At 57.1% G+C, this 17672-nt stretch overlaps 5 protein-coding genes across 5 annotated transcripts; 4 read left to right on the top strand and 1 right to left on the bottom strand.

The window, feature by feature from the left end:
• Positions 1-266: 266 nt before the first annotated feature.
• Positions 267-3339, top strand: CORC01_01907 (peptidase M16C associated; the record flags this gene model as incomplete). Its single annotated transcript, XM_022613560.1, has 2 exons — positions 267-553; positions 609-3339. The coding sequence occupies 2 exons, from the start codon at positions 267-269 to the stop codon at positions 3337-3339; spliced, it is 3018 nt and encodes a 1005-aa protein (XP_022479944.1).
• Positions 3340-6643: 3304 nt separating this feature from the next.
• CORC01_01906 (ornithine decarboxylase) lies at positions 6644-8055 on the top strand (the record flags this gene model as incomplete). Its single annotated transcript, XM_022613559.1, has 2 exons — positions 6644-6938; positions 6989-8055. 2 exons carry the CDS (start codon positions 6644-6646, stop codon positions 8053-8055), a joined length of 1362 nt encoding a protein of 453 aa, XP_022479943.1.
• Positions 8056-9084: 1029 nt separating this feature from the next.
• CORC01_01905 (endonuclease/Exonuclease/phosphatase) lies at positions 9085-12829 on the bottom strand (the record flags this gene model as incomplete). Its single annotated transcript, XM_022613558.1, has 4 exons — positions 9085-9163; positions 9212-10136; positions 10184-12737; positions 12788-12829. The coding sequence occupies 4 exons, from the start codon at positions 12827-12829 to the stop codon at positions 9085-9087; spliced, it is 3600 nt and encodes a 1199-aa protein (XP_022479942.1).
• A 1578-nt stretch (positions 12830-14407) lies between these two features.
• CORC01_01904 (uncharacterized protein) lies at positions 14408-14968 on the top strand (the record flags this gene model as incomplete). The annotated part of the gene is made up of 4 exons (XM_022613557.1): positions 14408-14416; positions 14482-14495; positions 14560-14585; positions 14652-14968. 4 exons carry the CDS (start codon positions 14408-14410, stop codon positions 14966-14968), a joined length of 366 nt encoding a protein of 121 aa, XP_022479941.1.
• A 711-nt stretch (positions 14969-15679) lies between these two features.
• On the top strand, positions 15680-17532 carry CORC01_01903 (uncharacterized protein; the record flags this gene model as incomplete). Its single annotated transcript, XM_022613556.1, has 2 exons — positions 15680-15829; positions 15940-17532. The coding sequence occupies 2 exons, from the start codon at positions 15680-15682 to the stop codon at positions 17530-17532; spliced, it is 1743 nt and encodes a 580-aa protein (XP_022479940.1).
• Between the last annotated feature and the right edge of the window lie 140 nt (positions 17533-17672).

Raw genomic sequence — 17672 nt, 5'->3', positions numbered from 1 at the left:
GACCCTGTAGTGCCCCGGAGAGCGTTTTGATGAATATGAACCCCACATGCGCTGTGTGATGACGAATAGCGGCGGAGCAGCGCCGGCGACGCCTAAAAATTTCCAGCGCTCCAAGTCAGCTGGCGCTGCGAATTGCCTCCTACGCTCCACATTGGCTCCTTCTGAGTTGTAGGCCGTCCAGTCATTCTTGGAACGAAGCTCTCCCTCCTTCCCGACTATGAGGCCCGTCTGATCCTCTGCAAGCCATCCTCTGCCATCCTTTCAAAATGTTGCGCAACGCCGTCAGCACGGCCAAGAAAGCCGTGACAGAGCTCTCTCAGTATCCCAAGCCTGGCGACAAGCTCCATGGCTTCACATTGCTGAGGACGAAGCACGTGCCCGAGCTGGAGCTGACTGCTCTTCACCTACAACACGACAAGACCGGGGCAGACTACCTGCACATCGCCCGCGACGACAGCAACAATGTCTTCTCGATCGGCTTCAAGACCAACCCTCCCGACGACACCGGTGTGCCCCATATCCTGGAGCACACCACGCTGTGCGGTAGTCAGAGGTATGGTTGTGGCTCTTGTGCCTTCAATGCCTTTCCTTGCTGACCCAAACCCCAGATACCCTATCCGCGACCCCTTCTTCAAGATGTTGCCGAGGACTCTGTCCAACTTCATGAACGCCTTCACGGCCTCGGACCACACCTTTTACCCATTTGCGACCACGAACTCGCAGGATTTCAAGAACCTCATGTCGGTATACATGGATGCGACGCTGCATCCTCTGCTGAAGGAGTCTGACTACACCCAGGAGGGATGGCGGATTGGACCGGAGAACCCGCAGGCAGCCGAGGGTGAGGAGAGCGATCTCGTCTTCAAGGGAGTCGTGTACAACGAGATGAAGGGCCAGATGTCGGACGCCGGTTACCTGTTCTACATTCGATTCCAGGATCACATCTTCCCCGATATCAATAACTCTGGTGGTGATCCACAGAAGATTACCGACCTGACGTACGAGCAGCTGCGTACGTTCCACGCTGAGCACTACCACCCGAGTAACGCGAAGCTCTTCACGTACGGAGACATGCCCCTATCGGACCACCTGCAGGAGGTCAACGCCCAGCTCAGCGCCTTCGAGAGGATACAAGAGGACAAGACTATCCACCAACCAATCACCCTGGCTGCTGGGCCCAGAGACGTCACCGTAAAGGGTCCTCTCGATCCACTGGTGGACCCCGACAGGCAGTACAAGACGTCTGTCTCCTGGATCATGGGAGATTCGTCCGACGTCGTCGAGTCCTTCTCCCTGGCGCTGCTCTCTACTCTTTTGATGGACGGCTACGGATCTCCTCTATACCGTGGGCTGATCGAGGCTGGCCTCGGCACAGACTTTAGTCCCAACGCCGGCTACGACAGCTCCGCAAAGCTGGGCATCTTCTCCATCGGATTGACTGGCGTTCAGGAGGCCGATGTGCCCAAGCTCAAGTCCGAGGTCCAGCGCATCCTCCTGGAGGTCCGTCAAAAGGGGTTCGACAGAACAAAGATTGATGGATCTCTCCACCAGCTGGAGCTGGCTCTGAAGCACAAGACAGCCAACTTTGGCATGTCCATGCTCCACAGACTCAAGCCCAAGTGGTTCACGGGTGTCGACCCCTTCGACTCACTAGCGTGGAACGACACTATTTCAGCCTTTGAAACCGAACTCGCCAAAGGCGGGTATCTGGAAAGCCTGATTGACAAGTACTTGTTGAACGACAACACCTTGTCCTTTACCATGTCGCCGTCAACCACCTTTAGCGAAGACCTCGCTCGCGAGGAGAAGGAGAGGCTGGCCTCAAAGATCCAGCAAGCATCCCAGGAAGCCGGTGGTGACGCGGCGGCTCGCAAGAAGTTTGAGCAGCGCGAATTAGACCTTCTCGTCGAGCAGGGCAAGTCGAACACGGAAGACCTGAGCTGTCTGCCTACGGTGCACGTCAAGGACATCCCCCGAAGCAAGGAGCCCGTGGTTGTCCGCGACGAGACCGCCAACGGCGTAAAGATCCAGTGGCGCGAGGCCCCGACAAATGGCCTGACCTACTTCAGAGCCATCAACAGCCTGGAAAACCTTCCCGACGAGCTCAGAGAGTTGATTCCCCTCTTCTCCGACAGCATCATGCGCCTCGGCACTAAGGACATGTCCATGGAGCAGCTCGAGGATTTGATCAAGCTGAAGACAGGAGGCGTGTCCGTGGGCTACCACTCGACGCCCTCCCCCACCGACTTTCACCAAGCGAGCGAGGGTCTGATATTTACGGGTATGGCCCTGGACAGGAATGTCCCCGTCATGTTTGATATTCTGCGCAAGCTTGTACAAGACACGGATTTCGACAGCCGGGAGGCCGCCCTACGCATCAGACAGCTCCTTCAGGCCTCTGCCGACGGTGTGGTCAACGACATTGCCTCATCCGGCCACCAGTACGCCCGCGGCTTCGCGGAAGCTGGGCTTACCCGGAACGCCTGGTTCAGACAGCAGATCGGCGGTCTCTCGCAGGTCAAGCTCGTCACGTCGCTTGCCAATCGTCCCGAAACGGATGGTCTGGTGGATGTCATTGACAAACTCAAACAAATCCAGAAAATCGCGCTCGCCGGTGGTAACTTCCGCACAGCACTCACTTGCGGGGCAGAGAGCACGGGCGCCAACCTGAACGCCCTGACTAGCTTCATGTCGACCCTTCCCCAGGATCTGCCCTTGCCGTCGGCCTCCATACCCGCCACGCTGCAGAAGAACATCAAGTCCTTCTTCCCTTTGCCATACCAGGTTTATTACGGTTCTCTGGCGGTGCCCACCGTTTCGTACACGTCCGCGGACGGAGCGCCGTTGCAGATCTTGGCGCAGCTCCTCACTCACAAGCACCTCCACCACGAGATCCGTGAGAAGGGTGGCGCCTACGGCGGTGGAGCGTACTCGAGGGGATTGGACGGTCTGTTTGGATTCTACTCCTACCGTGACCCCAACCCCCAGAACACTCTCTCCATCATGCGCAACGCTGGTCAGTGGGCCAGGGACAAGGCATGGGCTGATCGCGATCTCGAGGAGGCCAAGATCTCCGTGTTCCAGGGCGTCGATGCTCCTCAGTCAGTCAACTCGGAGGGCATGGGCAGATTCCTGTCTGGCATCACGGAAGAGATGAAGCAGAAGCGCCGCGAGCAACTGCTCGACGTTTCCAAGGACCAAGTGCGCGAGGTTGCCCAGAAGTACATTGTCGACGCTCTCGAGAAGGAGGAGGAGAGAGTAGCCTTCTTGGGCGAGAAGCGCGCGTGGGTGGACGGCACCTGGAAAATTCACGAAATGGACATCAACGGCGCCGAATAAGCCACGCCGCGACCGGCTTGTACCATAGAGACCGCAGAAAGGTGAACCTTTTGGTCAAATCTGTAACCATAACTGTACAGCACTCATGTGTAACATTATACCCAACTCTTGAATAGAAGCAGCTGTATGAGGTCCTTTCTTCTTCTTCTCTATACACGGACGCGTTCAGATACGATACGTCTTCCTGCCAATCTCAATGGCTTGGAGACCACTAGACAACGCAAGATCAAGAAGATGAGCCAGGGTAGCCCGTACACTGTACGGACTAACCGGCCAGGCTCGTGCTATCAGACCCGACATCCTCAGCTTTGGATCGTTGGACTAAGGCGCAGAGTACATGCAACGTCGTCAAAGCCCGGTGGTGAGCACGCGGCGAGAGCCAATCAAGTGCGACCAATTAGAAGCCAGCAAATCCAGGCCGAGTGACAAAACGGGAGATGGCCCCAGAGACAGCGCCCCGCATACGTCACCTCCTAGGCACAGCGCCACAAATGCCTCGAGAATCTGGCCAAGTAGTACATGGTAGGCTTCATGGGCTTCAGCATCGGCAGTGCGGCTCGCGAGAGCGGTCGCGAGAGGCCCTGAGCCAAAGAAGGCTTGGGGATGCCGAGGGCCATACCGAGTGGACATCTGACGGGAGGCAGCCCAGGAACAATTCGGGGTTGGGAGCAGTGTGTGTGTGTGGGAGAGGCACATGCTTCTACACCTTTCGTCCCAAGTGAGCGGCCGTCGGGGACAGACAGAGTGCCATCGACAGTCAGCGATTTGTGACAGAAGCTCAACCGGGCCGTTACGGAGTGAGTGAGCTGCTTGGGGAAAGAGTGCATGGAAAATCAGGCTAATTATGCTAACCGTCCGAGTGGACATGCGTTGAGGGAATTTTCTCTGGGTGGTGGGTGTTGGTGATGACAAGCGAGCGAGGCCGTGGGCGGTGGCGGCGGTCTAGACGGACAAGTCTCGTTACTTTCTGCCAACACGGGGAGATTTTCCGTTCTCAAGCAACCTGCATGCCGAGCTGTTCTCTCAGACCGAGCTGTTCTCTCAGACGAGGGAATCACGAAGGAGACACGACGTGACTGTAGGAGTCGGCGTTTGAAACGGACAGTTAGGGTTGAATCGTCCATCATACCCACATCACCGTTCAACGCCGGCAAACTTGGAAGAATCACCGGGTCCTAGCTGCGACTAGCCGCGAAGTTGACAGCAGCGAAAAAGCTAAAGCTAGTGAAAGCTGGGGCAGGATGGAACCGGAGGGGCGCGAGGATGACAGCGAGACGACCGCCGCATAGACTGGGCATCTGGAAGACGCGCAAAGTTGCGGTCTGAAAATTATCGATCTGTCAGCGCGATCGGTGATGGGAGATCCGTTAGCAATCGAGGCACGCGAGGCCGAGGAGTGTGGCTGGACACAGCACGCGGTCCTGCATGGATTGACGGGGAGACAAGATGATCAGAGACGGTCAAAAGAGGCATTGACTGGGCCACTGGCACATGGAACAGGGAACATGGGGAGCAGCTGGTGGTGGTGGTGGACTGCGGTGAATCGTGATGCATGGCAGATGGAGCTGCAAGCAAGCAGAGCAGCTGTAGGACCTGCGACGGGACGAATTTGTAATGGTGGATGATTTTGCCAACCACAGCCAACCCTCCAAGTTGAGGCCTTCCACATCCACCCACTGTGAGAGACATCCACTGCGGTACCTTGTTCTGCATGTTCCGGTGTCTGAGCTGCAAGGGTGACGGGAAGATGTACTCCGTACATGACCTCACGCTGAAGAATGAGCAAACAGTGGCGGGATCCAAGGTATCCAGACTCCAGAGCTTCAAGGTTGGCAGTATCCATACCGGGCCTCCTGCTGATGGCTCTGGACTAGGGTGGGCCGGGTACAATTCGGAACCTGAGAGGAGTCATCAGAGTCTTTTGCTTTTCGGACTTGGGTTGAGAACTTGAGATTACCCAGCTTCAGGCCGTCGTTGTTTGAATGGGACGGATATTGAAACTGGGTACGACGGGTACGACGGGTACTTACGCAGAGGGGACGGGACCTGGCGGGCCAGCATCATTATTAGGGAGGCGGCTTGAACCTTGGCCGGGAAAGCTTGGGACGTGTCCTGGCTTGTAGGTGCAAGCTGCAGGCATTGTCGCAGCGCAACGTAGAGAGCGTGTAAAAATTTGAAAGAATTGTGGGTAGGTTGCTGTTGTGCGCTCGAGGCCTGAGGAGCGTGTGTGTGTGGCCAACCACCCTCTCGGATCCACTATTAAGAGTACCAGAAAGGACCCGAGGCGAAGGCAGACGAAACCTGAACCCTCTCGCCATCGTAATAAAAAACAGACACCCCCCCGGCCACACGCTTGGTTCCTGGAACACCAACCCAAGGTTCATTGTCAACCCACACCACGCAACAGCTCCCGCTATTCGCAACTACTGTAATTGTTATACAGATACAACTGCCTGGACTCTGGTTTCGCCCTTCGTCCGGTTTCTTTGTCTCTGGTGAGTCCAGTCCTGACTGTTTTTTAAACGGAACCACGCGGTAGCGCAACTTCCCGAGAACACTGCCTTGTCACATGGCTTCGTCATTGCCAGCTCGCATCGCCATTTACCTACACACTCATTTTGCGGCTTGCCCAAACACCAAAAAATAAATCGCTCTCACAACTCCTACCTGTTTCCCCCTTTCCGTATACCACAGCACAAGGACGCATAAAACGCTCATACAGGGAATCCTTTGCTAACCAGGCCATTGTCTTCTTCCCTTTCAGATCTTGTATAAAGATCGCCCCCCCTTTCACCGCCAGACTTAGCCTTTGGTCAATTCAAAGGCAACACAGCCCACCACGGCTTCTCTGGCCGTGAGCTTTGTCAGTGACCAAGATTTCAGCGTACGAAAGACTCGACACATCGTCAACACCATCCCGCCTCCACCACCTGCAGTCGTCTAAGCAAAAGCTCGAGTTCTTTCTCTTTGACGGTTTGCTTCACCAGACGCCCCCGTCTTCTCCCACCCCCAACCAGCTGCCGCATAAGACGGGCTCTGCAGCTCTTCCTCTCGCCGAGGGGGAGTCGAGAAGACCTCGTCAGATCACTGAGGGATCTGTCTGCTACCGCTTTCGACCACCCTAGGACTCTCGTGTTGTTCTAGGTTTTCAACTATCAACCCATCACAAAACTAGGAAAAACTTGCTCTCAAAGCTAGTTTTGCCCACGCGTCGAAGCACCAGACCGACACCCACCGCCTTCCCACCCAACCCACAAACTCTCTCCAAACCACAAACCACCAAACCCCGTCAACCGCTTGGGATATGGTTATGGCAACAGCCGCGATCGAGCACTTTGCACCAGCTACTATCAATTATGCTAGTACCTACCATCAACCAGTCTTGAAGACTTCGCATTTTGTCGATCACCACGTCAAACATGGAGTCATCAACCCCAAACAGCTGATCGGCGATGCTCTCCGCCAGCGCGTCGAGAGCATCGACCATGAGATTTGTGAACCAGGCGACGAGGACACCTTCTTCGTCGGTGATCTCGGCGAGGTCTACCGCCAGCACATGCGCTGGAAGCTGAACCTGCCGCGCGTCAAGCCCTTTTATGGTGAGTCAATCATGCCGTGTGGATCGAGCTACCGTGACTAACAGAAGCAGCCGTCAAGTGCAACCCGGACCCCAAGGTCCTGCAGCTCCTCTCCGCCCTCGGCACCGGCTTCGACTGCGCCTCCAAGACGGAGATTGACCAGGTCCTTAGCATGGGTACCGCTCCCGAGCGCATCATCTACGCCCAGCCCTGCAAGACCAACTCGTACGTCCGCTACGTCAAGGCCATGGGTGTAAAGCAGATGACCTTTGACAACGCCGACGAGCTGCGCAAGATTGCCAAGCTCTTCCCCGAGGCCGAGCTGTTCCTCCGTATCATGACCGACGACGAATCGAGCCTGTGCCGCCTCAGCATGAAGTTCGGTGCCGCCAAGGAAGCCACCAACGAGCTCCTCGGCGTCGCCAAGGACCTCGGCCTCAACGTCGTCGGCGTCAGCTTCCACGTCGGCTCCGGCGCCTCCGACCCCATGGCCTTTTACAAAGCCGTCTATGACGCCTACGAGGTCTTTGAGCAAGGTCGCGCCTACGGCTTCGAGATGAAGACGCTCGACATTGGCGGCGGTTTCTGCGGCGACACCTTTGAGGACATGGCCACCGTCCTCCGCGGCGCCCTCGACGAGTACTTTCCCGTGAGCAGCAATGTCAACATCATTGCCGAGCCCGGTCGCTACTACGTCTCCGCGGCCTTCACCATTGCCTGCAATATCATTGCCCGCCGCACCGTCGAGGACCCCACTCTCAACGAGAAGCGCTACATGGTCTACGTCAACGACGGCCTCTACGGCAACTTCTCGAGCATCATGTTCGACCACCAGCACCCGGTCGCCAAGGTCCTTCGCGCCGGGCCCTCGACCATGTACGACACCAGCGCCGCCAACGCATGCCCCGACGGCGAGGGCATCCGCTACTCCATCTGGGGCCCCACCTGCGACGGCATTGACCGCATCACCGAGACCATATCGTTTGAGCATGAACTCGACGTCGGCGACTGGCTCTACTTTGAGGACATGGGCGCTTACACCAAGTGCTCCGCCACCAAGTTCAACGGCTTCCCCAACGAGCACGACGTCCTCTACGTTTGCAGCGAGCCCGGCGCCAAGGCTCTACTCGACTTGTGAGAGCCCATGGGTACAGCTTGGAGATTTTGTTTGCTCATTTTGAAATTCAATCATGAGAAAAAGGGAGAAAAGGAAACCGAAAAAAATAATAGATTTTGAGGGAAAAAAGACCCCCGGCCCAACAGCACGCGTTGTAGAAATGCAGTCGTTCACTTGATAGGGTCTCTTCATAGTCGCCTCGCTTTCCAGTCTACTAGAACATGGTTGCGAATAATACAGTTTTGATCCAGGGCCAAAAATTTCCCGTAGCTGTCCATCTCTGTCTAACCTCTATTACTCAATGATCAATGATGCGGCCGGCAACACAACCCGAAGCCCCCTGACTCTTTTTTTTGCGGGCAGCAGCAACAAACCTGCCGGCCACTCATGCAACGTCGACGTCAGGACGAGGCCCAAGAGGCTCATGCAAGGTACCGCGGCGTTGACTGCACTGCTTCCCTCACCGCACTCGCGCTCGCGCCTTAGCTGCAGCAACGATCGGATCCAAGTATGCAGGGATGCCCCCTCGAGTCTTTGTCGAACGTCAGTCTTTGTCACCACGTAGATACTGCAAGTCGTGGATTGTTCATTTTCATTACTGCTTATTCGATGCCCGTCGCCGGTAATACTCTTCTACTCGGTGGCCAGCACACGCTACGAACCCGCATCAGGAAGGGCATCATGGTTGATTGACCCCCATCAGTTTCCGCCTTTGCTTACGTCGTATCGTGATGGGGCAACCCCAAAGCTTCTCTTGCTCTCTGTCTCTGTCTAAGCTGCGCCATTAAATGCCAAAAAATAAAGTCGTGGGACGCTTTAAGAGTATTTTGTTTTTTGCACCATGCGATCCATCCGCCTTTCGTGATTCCCTTTTTCAGACCCCGGTCGTTACGTTAATATCCTTCAATACCCGCCCCAAACTCATCTCCCATTCATGAACCTTGTGCCTCATCCGACTTCATGCTTGTCCTGTCATCTAATTAACCACTTGGCGGAGAGTATTCGTCTGTACGTTGTGTGTGATGCGCTGGCGCTTCTTTTTCGAATGGTTTACGTAGCCTTTTCAGGATGGATGATGCTCCGTGCCGTGGCTTCATCGTAACCAATGACATTTGTCAGGTAGGACATCCTAGAACAGGTCAGTACGAATCCAGTACCTCGATACTATGGCACTCACTTGTCATTGTCGACCTCGCTCCATTTGAGGTCCTCGAATCTCTGTTGGCAGTCCATCCACGCCATCGCCCGCGCCTTTGGCTGGATCTTCTTGACGGTAAACTTGAATCTGCCCGTGACGGGGCGATGGTCGGATACGCGGACTTCGTGTCGCTTGTAATCCACCTGCTTGATCCTGCTGCCGCCTCGATAAAGGAGTCGATCGCACCACGCCGGCGAGCGCTTCTTCTCGCTCGTGTCGTAATTGTCTGTTCCAACGTCATACTTGTACGTCGGCGCAAAGGTGATTGGCATTTCCTCAAATGCACGGAGCTTAAAGGCAGGGTTTCGCCGCCGGGCCACGAGAAGTTGGTCTCGCTCGAGAAGCTTGGCGAGATTGTTCTGCTTCACTGCAATGACAACCGTGTCGCGCGACATGGTGTCGATGCGGTAGTTCAAGTCACCGTTGAGCAGACACAGCTCGTGGTCCAAAATCATGGTGCCGTCTCCGCCACCGACGTAGCTGTCGAGACGAGCGTTGGGATCTCGCTCGGGCGGCAGGATTTGGGCTTCGAGAATGGCGGCGACGTCGTTGTGGCGACTGTTGGCCTGCGACTGGCCTGCTGCCAAGTGACAGTTGATGAAGCACAGTGACGAGTCGTCCACCATGAACCGCACGACGATGGCGCCCTTGTTGCCGTGAAGACCGCCCATGCCTCGCTTGACTTCTGCTGCACTGAGGTTCTGGATACGATCTCTAAGCGTCGACTTGACAAAGATGCAAGTGAACAACCCAACAAGCGTGGCAGTGTGGAGCAGATGATACAGGCAGTCCGGAGGCATGTAGTCATCGAGACTCTTGAGGAGAAAATCTCTCCAGTCGCGATACTGATGACTCATGTGCTCCTGATCTGAGCCCTCCTTCTTCTTCACCTTTAGGAAGCGTTCTACTCATGTTAGCATTGATTCTTGCTGGGAGAAACGGGTAACATACTGGCTGTTGCGGTTTTGTCTTCCAGATCCACGAGCTCCTGGAATCCAAAGATGAGAATATCCGGCGAGCTGTTGGAAGTAAGCAGGCTTTTGATGAACTCGGCATCTTCTTGTGCGTATCGCAAACTGTGAGGTGTTGAGGCGCCCGCGTTCCAAGTCATGCACAGCACCTTGAGATCTTGGAACTCGCAATACTGCGTGTCCATGGCCTTCATCTCCGTCTCGTGCCAGTCGTCCTGCAGTAGGCCATCCCAAACACGGACCATGTTGTCGGCGCCGAGAGAGATGACCTGGTGGCGATCCAGCCTATAACAACTCGACGGGTCCGAGACGAGCTTCACGACAGGGTTTTTCTCGTGAGCCTGCCAGTCTTTCTTTTGAGCCCATGGCGTTGGCTCCATATCATAGACACCAATCTTGCCGGTGTTGAAGCCCGCCCAGAGGTGATCGCCAACCCCTGCAAGCGTGTTGATCTTCCACGAACTCAAGTTGACGATGCCAAGGCAGGTGAAGTCCTGTGTGCTGTAAATGGACACTTTACCATCGGCGTGACCGAAAAAGACCTTGTTCGGCTGCGACCGCACTTCGGTTCCCGAAGTCACCTCGCCCGCTGTGTCCTGAACCAGGGCGCGGACCAACACTTGGAACTGGATTTGTCCGTCCGACGATGGGGCAAACACGCGAATCTCCTTGCCCGTCGCGTGCCACAACTTGTCTCCGACAACCACTGAGAATGAATGGCCCTTGGGTAGGCGGAAGGCTTGGTGGGGGTTGTTGGTCAGGTTCGGCGTACCGCTCTCTTCATCTGGGGCCCAAACGAGTAAGCCGCCATTCTCATCCAACGACCACATCTCGTTGAAGTGGCGGTAGATCTTGACAACTTCGTGCCGGCCGTGAGCCCCTGGCTTATTCGCAGCCACGCTTTGCGTTGCAATATCGGCTTCCATCAGTTCGCCAAAGTTGTTTCCAATCCACAGTCTCTTTCCTTCCTCGTCCACATTCAGGCCGGGCTTGAAGGCCACGGTTGTAGCCTTGATTCCTTCGCCGTGGGCAAAACTCATCAATAATTCACCATCCCGAAGGTTCCACACCCGTGTCAAGTGGCCAGTCGTGCAGATGAGATCGCCGCACACGTCAAACGTTCGCGGATCGTATTTGGTCTGTATTTCGTGCATACCCTGTTTGATATAGGGCGGCCGCCGGTTGACATTGGCAGGGTCCGGGAAGTTTGGTATGTTGCCGTTGATCTCGACCTTTGATGTATTGCTGGAGGGAATCAGAGATACGGTCGGCTCGGCTGGCTGCGGTTGCGCAGGCTGAGCGTGCTGGACCGGTTGGGGCGGTTGAGGAGGCGGCGGGCGCGGCGCAGGTCTCTCTGACGTCCGCTCTGTCACCGTATTCGCACGTCCCGGTAGCCGTGATGGCGGCGGAAGATGTGTTGTTGTCGGAGTCGAAACGATTCGTTTGGGCGGGGGCTGGAAGTCAACGGAGTGGCTGACGGAGTGGCTGACGATATGGGTGTTGACGCCCGCTCTTGGAGGACGCAGAGGCGGTTTCATCGTCACGGGCGGTCGCGGCGGAGGCTCCGCAACGGTCTGCGGCCTCGCGGGAAGAGCGGGTACATTGGGCCGGTCGCCCGTGATCTGCGGAGTGATCTGACCCTTGATGAAACCATTCGTTTCCTGCTCCCGCTGGTTTCTCTTGGTCACGATTGAGTGATGGACGGGCGGCGGTGCGAATCCAACATCCAGCGGTCTGCCTCTCTGAGGCGGCGGTGGTTCCGTCTGTGTGGCGAGCGCTTTCGGTCTCGTGGGGAGTGTCGGAGGGGTCGGGTCGTGGATACTTTCGGGGCTTCCAGGTGGGCTACTGAACGGAGATGTCTCATCCCTGAGTTTTCCCCTGATTTCAGCAGCGCCGATTTGATGGTCTGCGTAGTAAGGGGCCTTTGGCTGGTCTCGCATCGACGGCTTTTCGGCACGGTTGATTGGCGGGGGCAGAGCAGGCTTGTTATCCCTCCGTATCTCGACAGATCTTCTCGGGGGCGGTGGTGAAGGTGGTTGTGAAGCAGATAACCTTGGTGACCGTCGGGGATCGAGCGAAGGGGTGTGTGGCCGACTTGGGATCTTAAAGGCCCGCGAAGTGGTTGGCGTGGTGGGTGTGGAAGAGCCAGAGTCGGCGGCGTTCAAAAAAGCTGACGTCTCAGCGATGGTGAATCTCGAGATGGAGTTCTTGGGTGGTGACTGAGGCGGCTCTACCAGGACCGAAGGAGCTTTCACCGGCTCAGGTTTCAAGGTAGGAGGGACACCTAGGGAGCGGCCGGGTGAGCGAGGGACGGGCTCGTGCAGAGGAGGTGGGAGTGACGGTCCCGAGATGCTCGCGCGCTCACGGGGTCTCGGGGGGATTGGGAGGCTTTCGGAGGAGGCTTTCGCATCTCGAAGGAACTCGGGCTTCGGGGCCGGAGAGATGGTTCGTGGTGGGGAGGGACCAGGCGCGGCGGCGGATTCACCATTCTTGTTCATGTTCTCGAACTTGGCCCTCAGCGACGAAACGGGTTTCTGGAAAGTAGTTCAGCATGGCAACGGAGCGCCGGACACGGGCAGCGTACAAGTGATGAGCCATCAGGCCCATTCTGAGCGGGAGGAGCCATGGTTGTAGCAGAGACGACAGCGGGAGCCCAGGGTGCCGATGCCCATTACACCCACGTCTGCAAGTGTATCCTCATGAGCCCTTCAACGGCGTGCCTTTTTCGAGGACTACCGCCGGCTTAGCCAAGCAGAGGACGTCGCTGGTTGTGGTATGACGAGATCGAGGGTCGCAAGGATGCGTAAGCGGGCGTGGGAGTTTGTTGCGCGCGTGTGATGGGAGAGATTCTGACAACTGTGATGGACGGCCGTGCAAGAGGGCTGAGCAGCATAATGATGCTGGGCGGTTGTTTCGAAGCTACTGAGATGCGAGAGGGAGCATGGCCAGGTTGAAAGGGCGGTCGTCACGATGGGCGCGCTGGGAAGTGAAAGAAAGCTTCGGGCGTTTTTTCTGGAGCGGTGGCAGCAAGGTACGGGAGGTTGTGATTGACGAGGAAGTGGCATTGCAATGGCCCCTTGGAGCAATAAGATTCCCAGCCGTAGCCGTTTTGCTGGGACGGCAGTGTGTGGATGGTGTACCTGATTTGCCGGTACCTGGGTTGGCGCACCAGTCTGGGTGACGGAGCGAAGTACCGTTCTCCGAGATGAGGCAGGGCAGGCCGCAGGGGAGGTGAGGGGAGGGAAAGGGAAACGTGTGCTAGGCACGTAGGCCGCAGTAGTGCTTTGCGGCGCCGTGCACAGGAGCACGAAGTAGGGTGGTGACTGACACTGACAGAGGAGGGGGAGGTAGCGGTACGTGGTGGCATGTACGTAAGGTTTGAGGGGACTCGCCATCCAAACACTGCCGTCAATTACGACTTGCGCTGCGACGTGCCTGTCCCGCCGCAGCATTGTGGCCCGTCTGGGTTTAGCAGTCCCCGTAATGACATATGGCCCTGCCAAGCCGTGTCTCCATTTCTGCCAGCCTCAACATTTGGGCCAGGGTTGAGAGCCCAGTTGCGGGACTCTGGGCGACCCCAAGAGAGAATCTGAAAGATACGGAGGCTCTCAGCCACAACCACGACGTGACCACCTGGAGGTACTTTTGCATATGTACCTCGCGGCTGGGGATACCAGGGTCGCCGCCGTTGGCCTTGGTTCCTGAGGAACTTCAAGGTTGGACACTAGTTGTTCCGTAATTAGGTGAATCCACAGCCTGATCTGCCGTTGAGCCCCCCCCCTGTAAACTACGTCCCTCAGTGCCTCAAGGGCTCGCGGTCTTCGAGTCCGGCACACCTGTCTCGTGCCTGGGGTCTGGGACTACCTACGTTCCTATCATTGCTTACCTCAGCTTGAAGCGAGCCGTTGCCGACTAACCTCTTGCAGTCTTTCGGGGTCCACAGCTCGCGTGCACGGTGCAGAAGGCCAAGCCATCGGGGATTCTCGAGCTCCACCATCAGACCATCCCACTTTCTACAGTGCGCCCTCAGTGGCAGCTTGCGCTCCGATCGACCGGGTTCACATCGTCCTCGAGCTACCCGACAGGGCTACCTTTTTTTTTTCCATTCCTTCTTGTTCATTCCGGTCTGGACTGAACAACTTTCAATTGCCTCATCCTGCAAATCGTCCGTCCATTTCTCAAACCCTCACATCCCACCGCAAACATGAACACGGTAAGTTACTCCTCGACCGTCGCACATGGTTTCAAGTTCTTGCCTGACATCAAGCCTGATCCTAGGTCAAATCATTCTGGTAAGCTTGACTCGTCGCAAACCGCTCTCGTCGTTGATCAAAACTGATACCCTTCGTCTCGCAGGCTCGGATGGGGCTCCCTCTGCGCAGGTACGTGGTCACCTGGTCCTCCCCTCCCCGTCGCGGAAGCCTAGCTAATACCGTGTCGCATTACAGCCGGCGGAGCTGCCTACTACTTTGCCAAGCAGAGCATCAACGCCGATCGTGCTGCTCGCTTTGAGGAGCAGCGCCAGAAGAAGATGATTGTCCAGTCTCTTGAGTACGGCGACAACGTTCCCACTCAGCCCGGTTCCGCGACGACCATGGGTGGTGATGCGCGCACCGACACCGCCGGCTCGCCCAGCCAGGAGTCTAGCTCCGATCCCGCCCCGACCCGCCACGCCCCGGCGACCGAATCGCAGAGAGTGACGGAGAAGAGTAAATACGAGAGTAGTACGCCATTCAAGAGTCCAAAGGGAGATCGATTCTCATAGCTACGGGATAAGAGTGGTGGATGGACCTCGATCGGCCCCGAGCTCATGTAGTATAATTGTTTGCTTGGCCGAATCTGGTCGTACATTGTATCATTGAGGACGACACGAAGAAACGATGCCCTATTTTCGCGTTTGAATTTCGGGGCAATACGTCGCGGTGGTGTTTTGTGTAAAAGCGGTGTGTACCTTGAGCCTCGGGGAGAAACAGCTTGTCAATGATTCATTAATATATCCAAAGCCCACATCATTGTATATCCGTCTGTGAATCGACAGGAGTATCACCTTCGGCAACAAAATGACAGTTCTTGAGTCGTTCAACACACGCCTACAGGTGAATGCCCTGCCTCCGTAACATGTGCACACTAACCTCAACCCGGAATATCTCAACCTCCTGGGCTTCAAGCATGAGGTGGCTGATCGGCGCAAACCGCTTAAAGGCAAGCCAACCGTTCGCACTGGGCAGATGGGTCCTTTCGGAAGATGCCGCAGAACCCCCGATTCTCCTCCAGCCTCAACCTGAGCTAAGCCACTTTCGCCGTAAGCACCCAGCTGTGGCGGCCGTTGCAGCTTGTGGTGGCGGGTTGTTTTGCTCCTGGCAGCTCAAGCTCGACGTCGACATCCCACCTCACCACACCTTTCGCCCAACTTTCTCACTGTCCGCCTGCTTTTCCAAACCCCAACCCAATCGGCAGGCATGCGAAGTGGAACACAATGGCGAACCCTGAGCTAGCGATAGCCAAGGCCTCTTTCAGTGCCATCCTCTTCCGCAAAGAGCCTGTCTCTCTCACCCGGCCCGAGATCGAGAGCTTCCACACCCTCCTCCACGACGCGATACACCAGTGCTCGCCGGCCAACGTTCAGGTTTGACGCCCTCCAACGGCCTCTCCACTATGTCGCTATTCTTTCTCTTCCCACCGTGTGCGCTTCTCTGTATGTTGCAGGTCGACTAAACTCCTGCTGCCTCTCTCTAGAAATGCAAGCGCTGGATCCTCAAGAACCTGATCTCCTCCCCAGCGCGCGTCAGCGCCGTCGGCAAATACCTGGCCGCCCTCTCCAATTCCCTTCCCGATGATGCAAAGACGAAGCCCTCTACGCGGAGGAAGCGTCTGCACGTCCTGTACATCATCAACGACGTGCTCTACCACGTCGCCGTGCGGGATCAGGACGCGCGCTTCGCGACCGCCCTGGAGGCCAGCCTGACACCCCTGCTCCACGGCGCCGCCAAGTTTCGAAACTGCCCCAAACACGCAAAGAAGCTGGAGGAGCTTCTGGCGCTGTGGGAGAAGCACAACTTCTTCTCCGCGACCGTCATCAATGACCTTCGCGAGACCGTCAAAGAAGCGCCCCATGGCGGCAAGGTGTCAAAGGGAGGACAGGACCAGACGGGGTCGAATCTCAGCTCAAGGCCCACCAAAGATGCGCCCTACATGATCCCCTCGATCCATGGCGACCCCAACACACCCTGGTTCGATCTACCGGCCGCGAATTGGCTGCCGCACCTCACACCGAACTCGACGAAGCCCATGAACCCAGACATGATCAAACCACTGCAGCTCGCCCCAGGCCCGGCGGACAAGGCCCTCGCCAAGGCGGTCAAAGACTTGCTCGCCGACGTCGAGAGGCTTTACAACCCAGGCGCGCCCCCTCAGGACGAGCAATTGCAGCACACAGACCTCAGCGAGATGGGCGAGCGCGTCGTTCTAGACGAGATCACGGGCGAGGTCGTAGACGGGGAGACGTACTACGGGTGGTCCCGCAGATTCTGCGAGAAGATGAAGCAGCGGAGGAGGAAGACCAAGGCTGGAGGAGCCGATCGCGGCCGTGAGCGATCCGACTCCAGGAGCCGTTCTAGGAGCTTCTCCCGTGGCCGATCCAGCAGGAGCGACTCTCCGCCAGCCTTGAAACGACGCAGACTCTCGCCGGACTCGCGGACTCCCAGCCGCAGTCGGAGCCGGGACCGCCGCCGTAGCCCTGAGCGCGGCGGTCGTTACGATTCTAGAGATTACAGCAGGTCGCGGTCGAGGTCGAGGTCGCGTCCTCGGTACAGGTCGCGGTCAGGGTCGCGCGATCGGAGCCCAGCGAGACATAGGGGCCGCGCCAACGCGAGCAGGTCACCGCTACCCCCGCCTGACCGAGACAATCGGCACAACCCAGACTTCGGATCCGGCCACACCACCGGCTGGGGACAGCCGCACCATCATCAGCCGCCTCCGCCGCCGCCTCCCCCCAGCTACAACTCCCCACAAACGCAAGCCTTTCCGCCGTATCCTCCGCCACCACCACAAGCGGCCGGCGGCTTCGGTCACTTTCCAGCACCGCCGCCCCCTCCTCAAGGCTATCAGGGCCAATGGCCGCCGCCGCCCCCTCCTCCCTCACACAGCTGGGCTCCTCCGCCGCCAGGCCCTGGCGTCCCGCCTCCGCACATGGGCGGGTGGGTGGCACCCCCGCCTCCACCACCGCAGCAGTTGCATCATCAGTATCAGCAGTTCGGACGAGGCAATGGCGGGTATCGTGGACGTGGGGGAAGGGGCGGAGGCTACGATCGCGGCAGAGGCGGATGGTAAAACCCCTGTCTAGCCAATGACTTTAGACCTGTAGATTAGCCAAAATACACGCAATGAACGATGCACTTTGTGTTTCCCATTTCATTCACATGAGCCTGCAGCGATGCTCAAGTCGTTTACGATGCCCGTTTTGTTACCCA

Source organism: Colletotrichum orchidophilum, assembly GCF_001831195.1.
Source record: "Colletotrichum orchidophilum strain IMI 309357 chromosome Unknown Scaffold_10.1, whole genome shotgun sequence".
NCBI lineage: Eukaryota > Fungi > Ascomycota > Sordariomycetes > Glomerellales > Glomerellaceae > Colletotrichum > Colletotrichum orchidophilum.
Note: the sequence above shows the minus strand (reverse complement) of the source record. Positions and strands in the feature narration are given on the sequence as shown.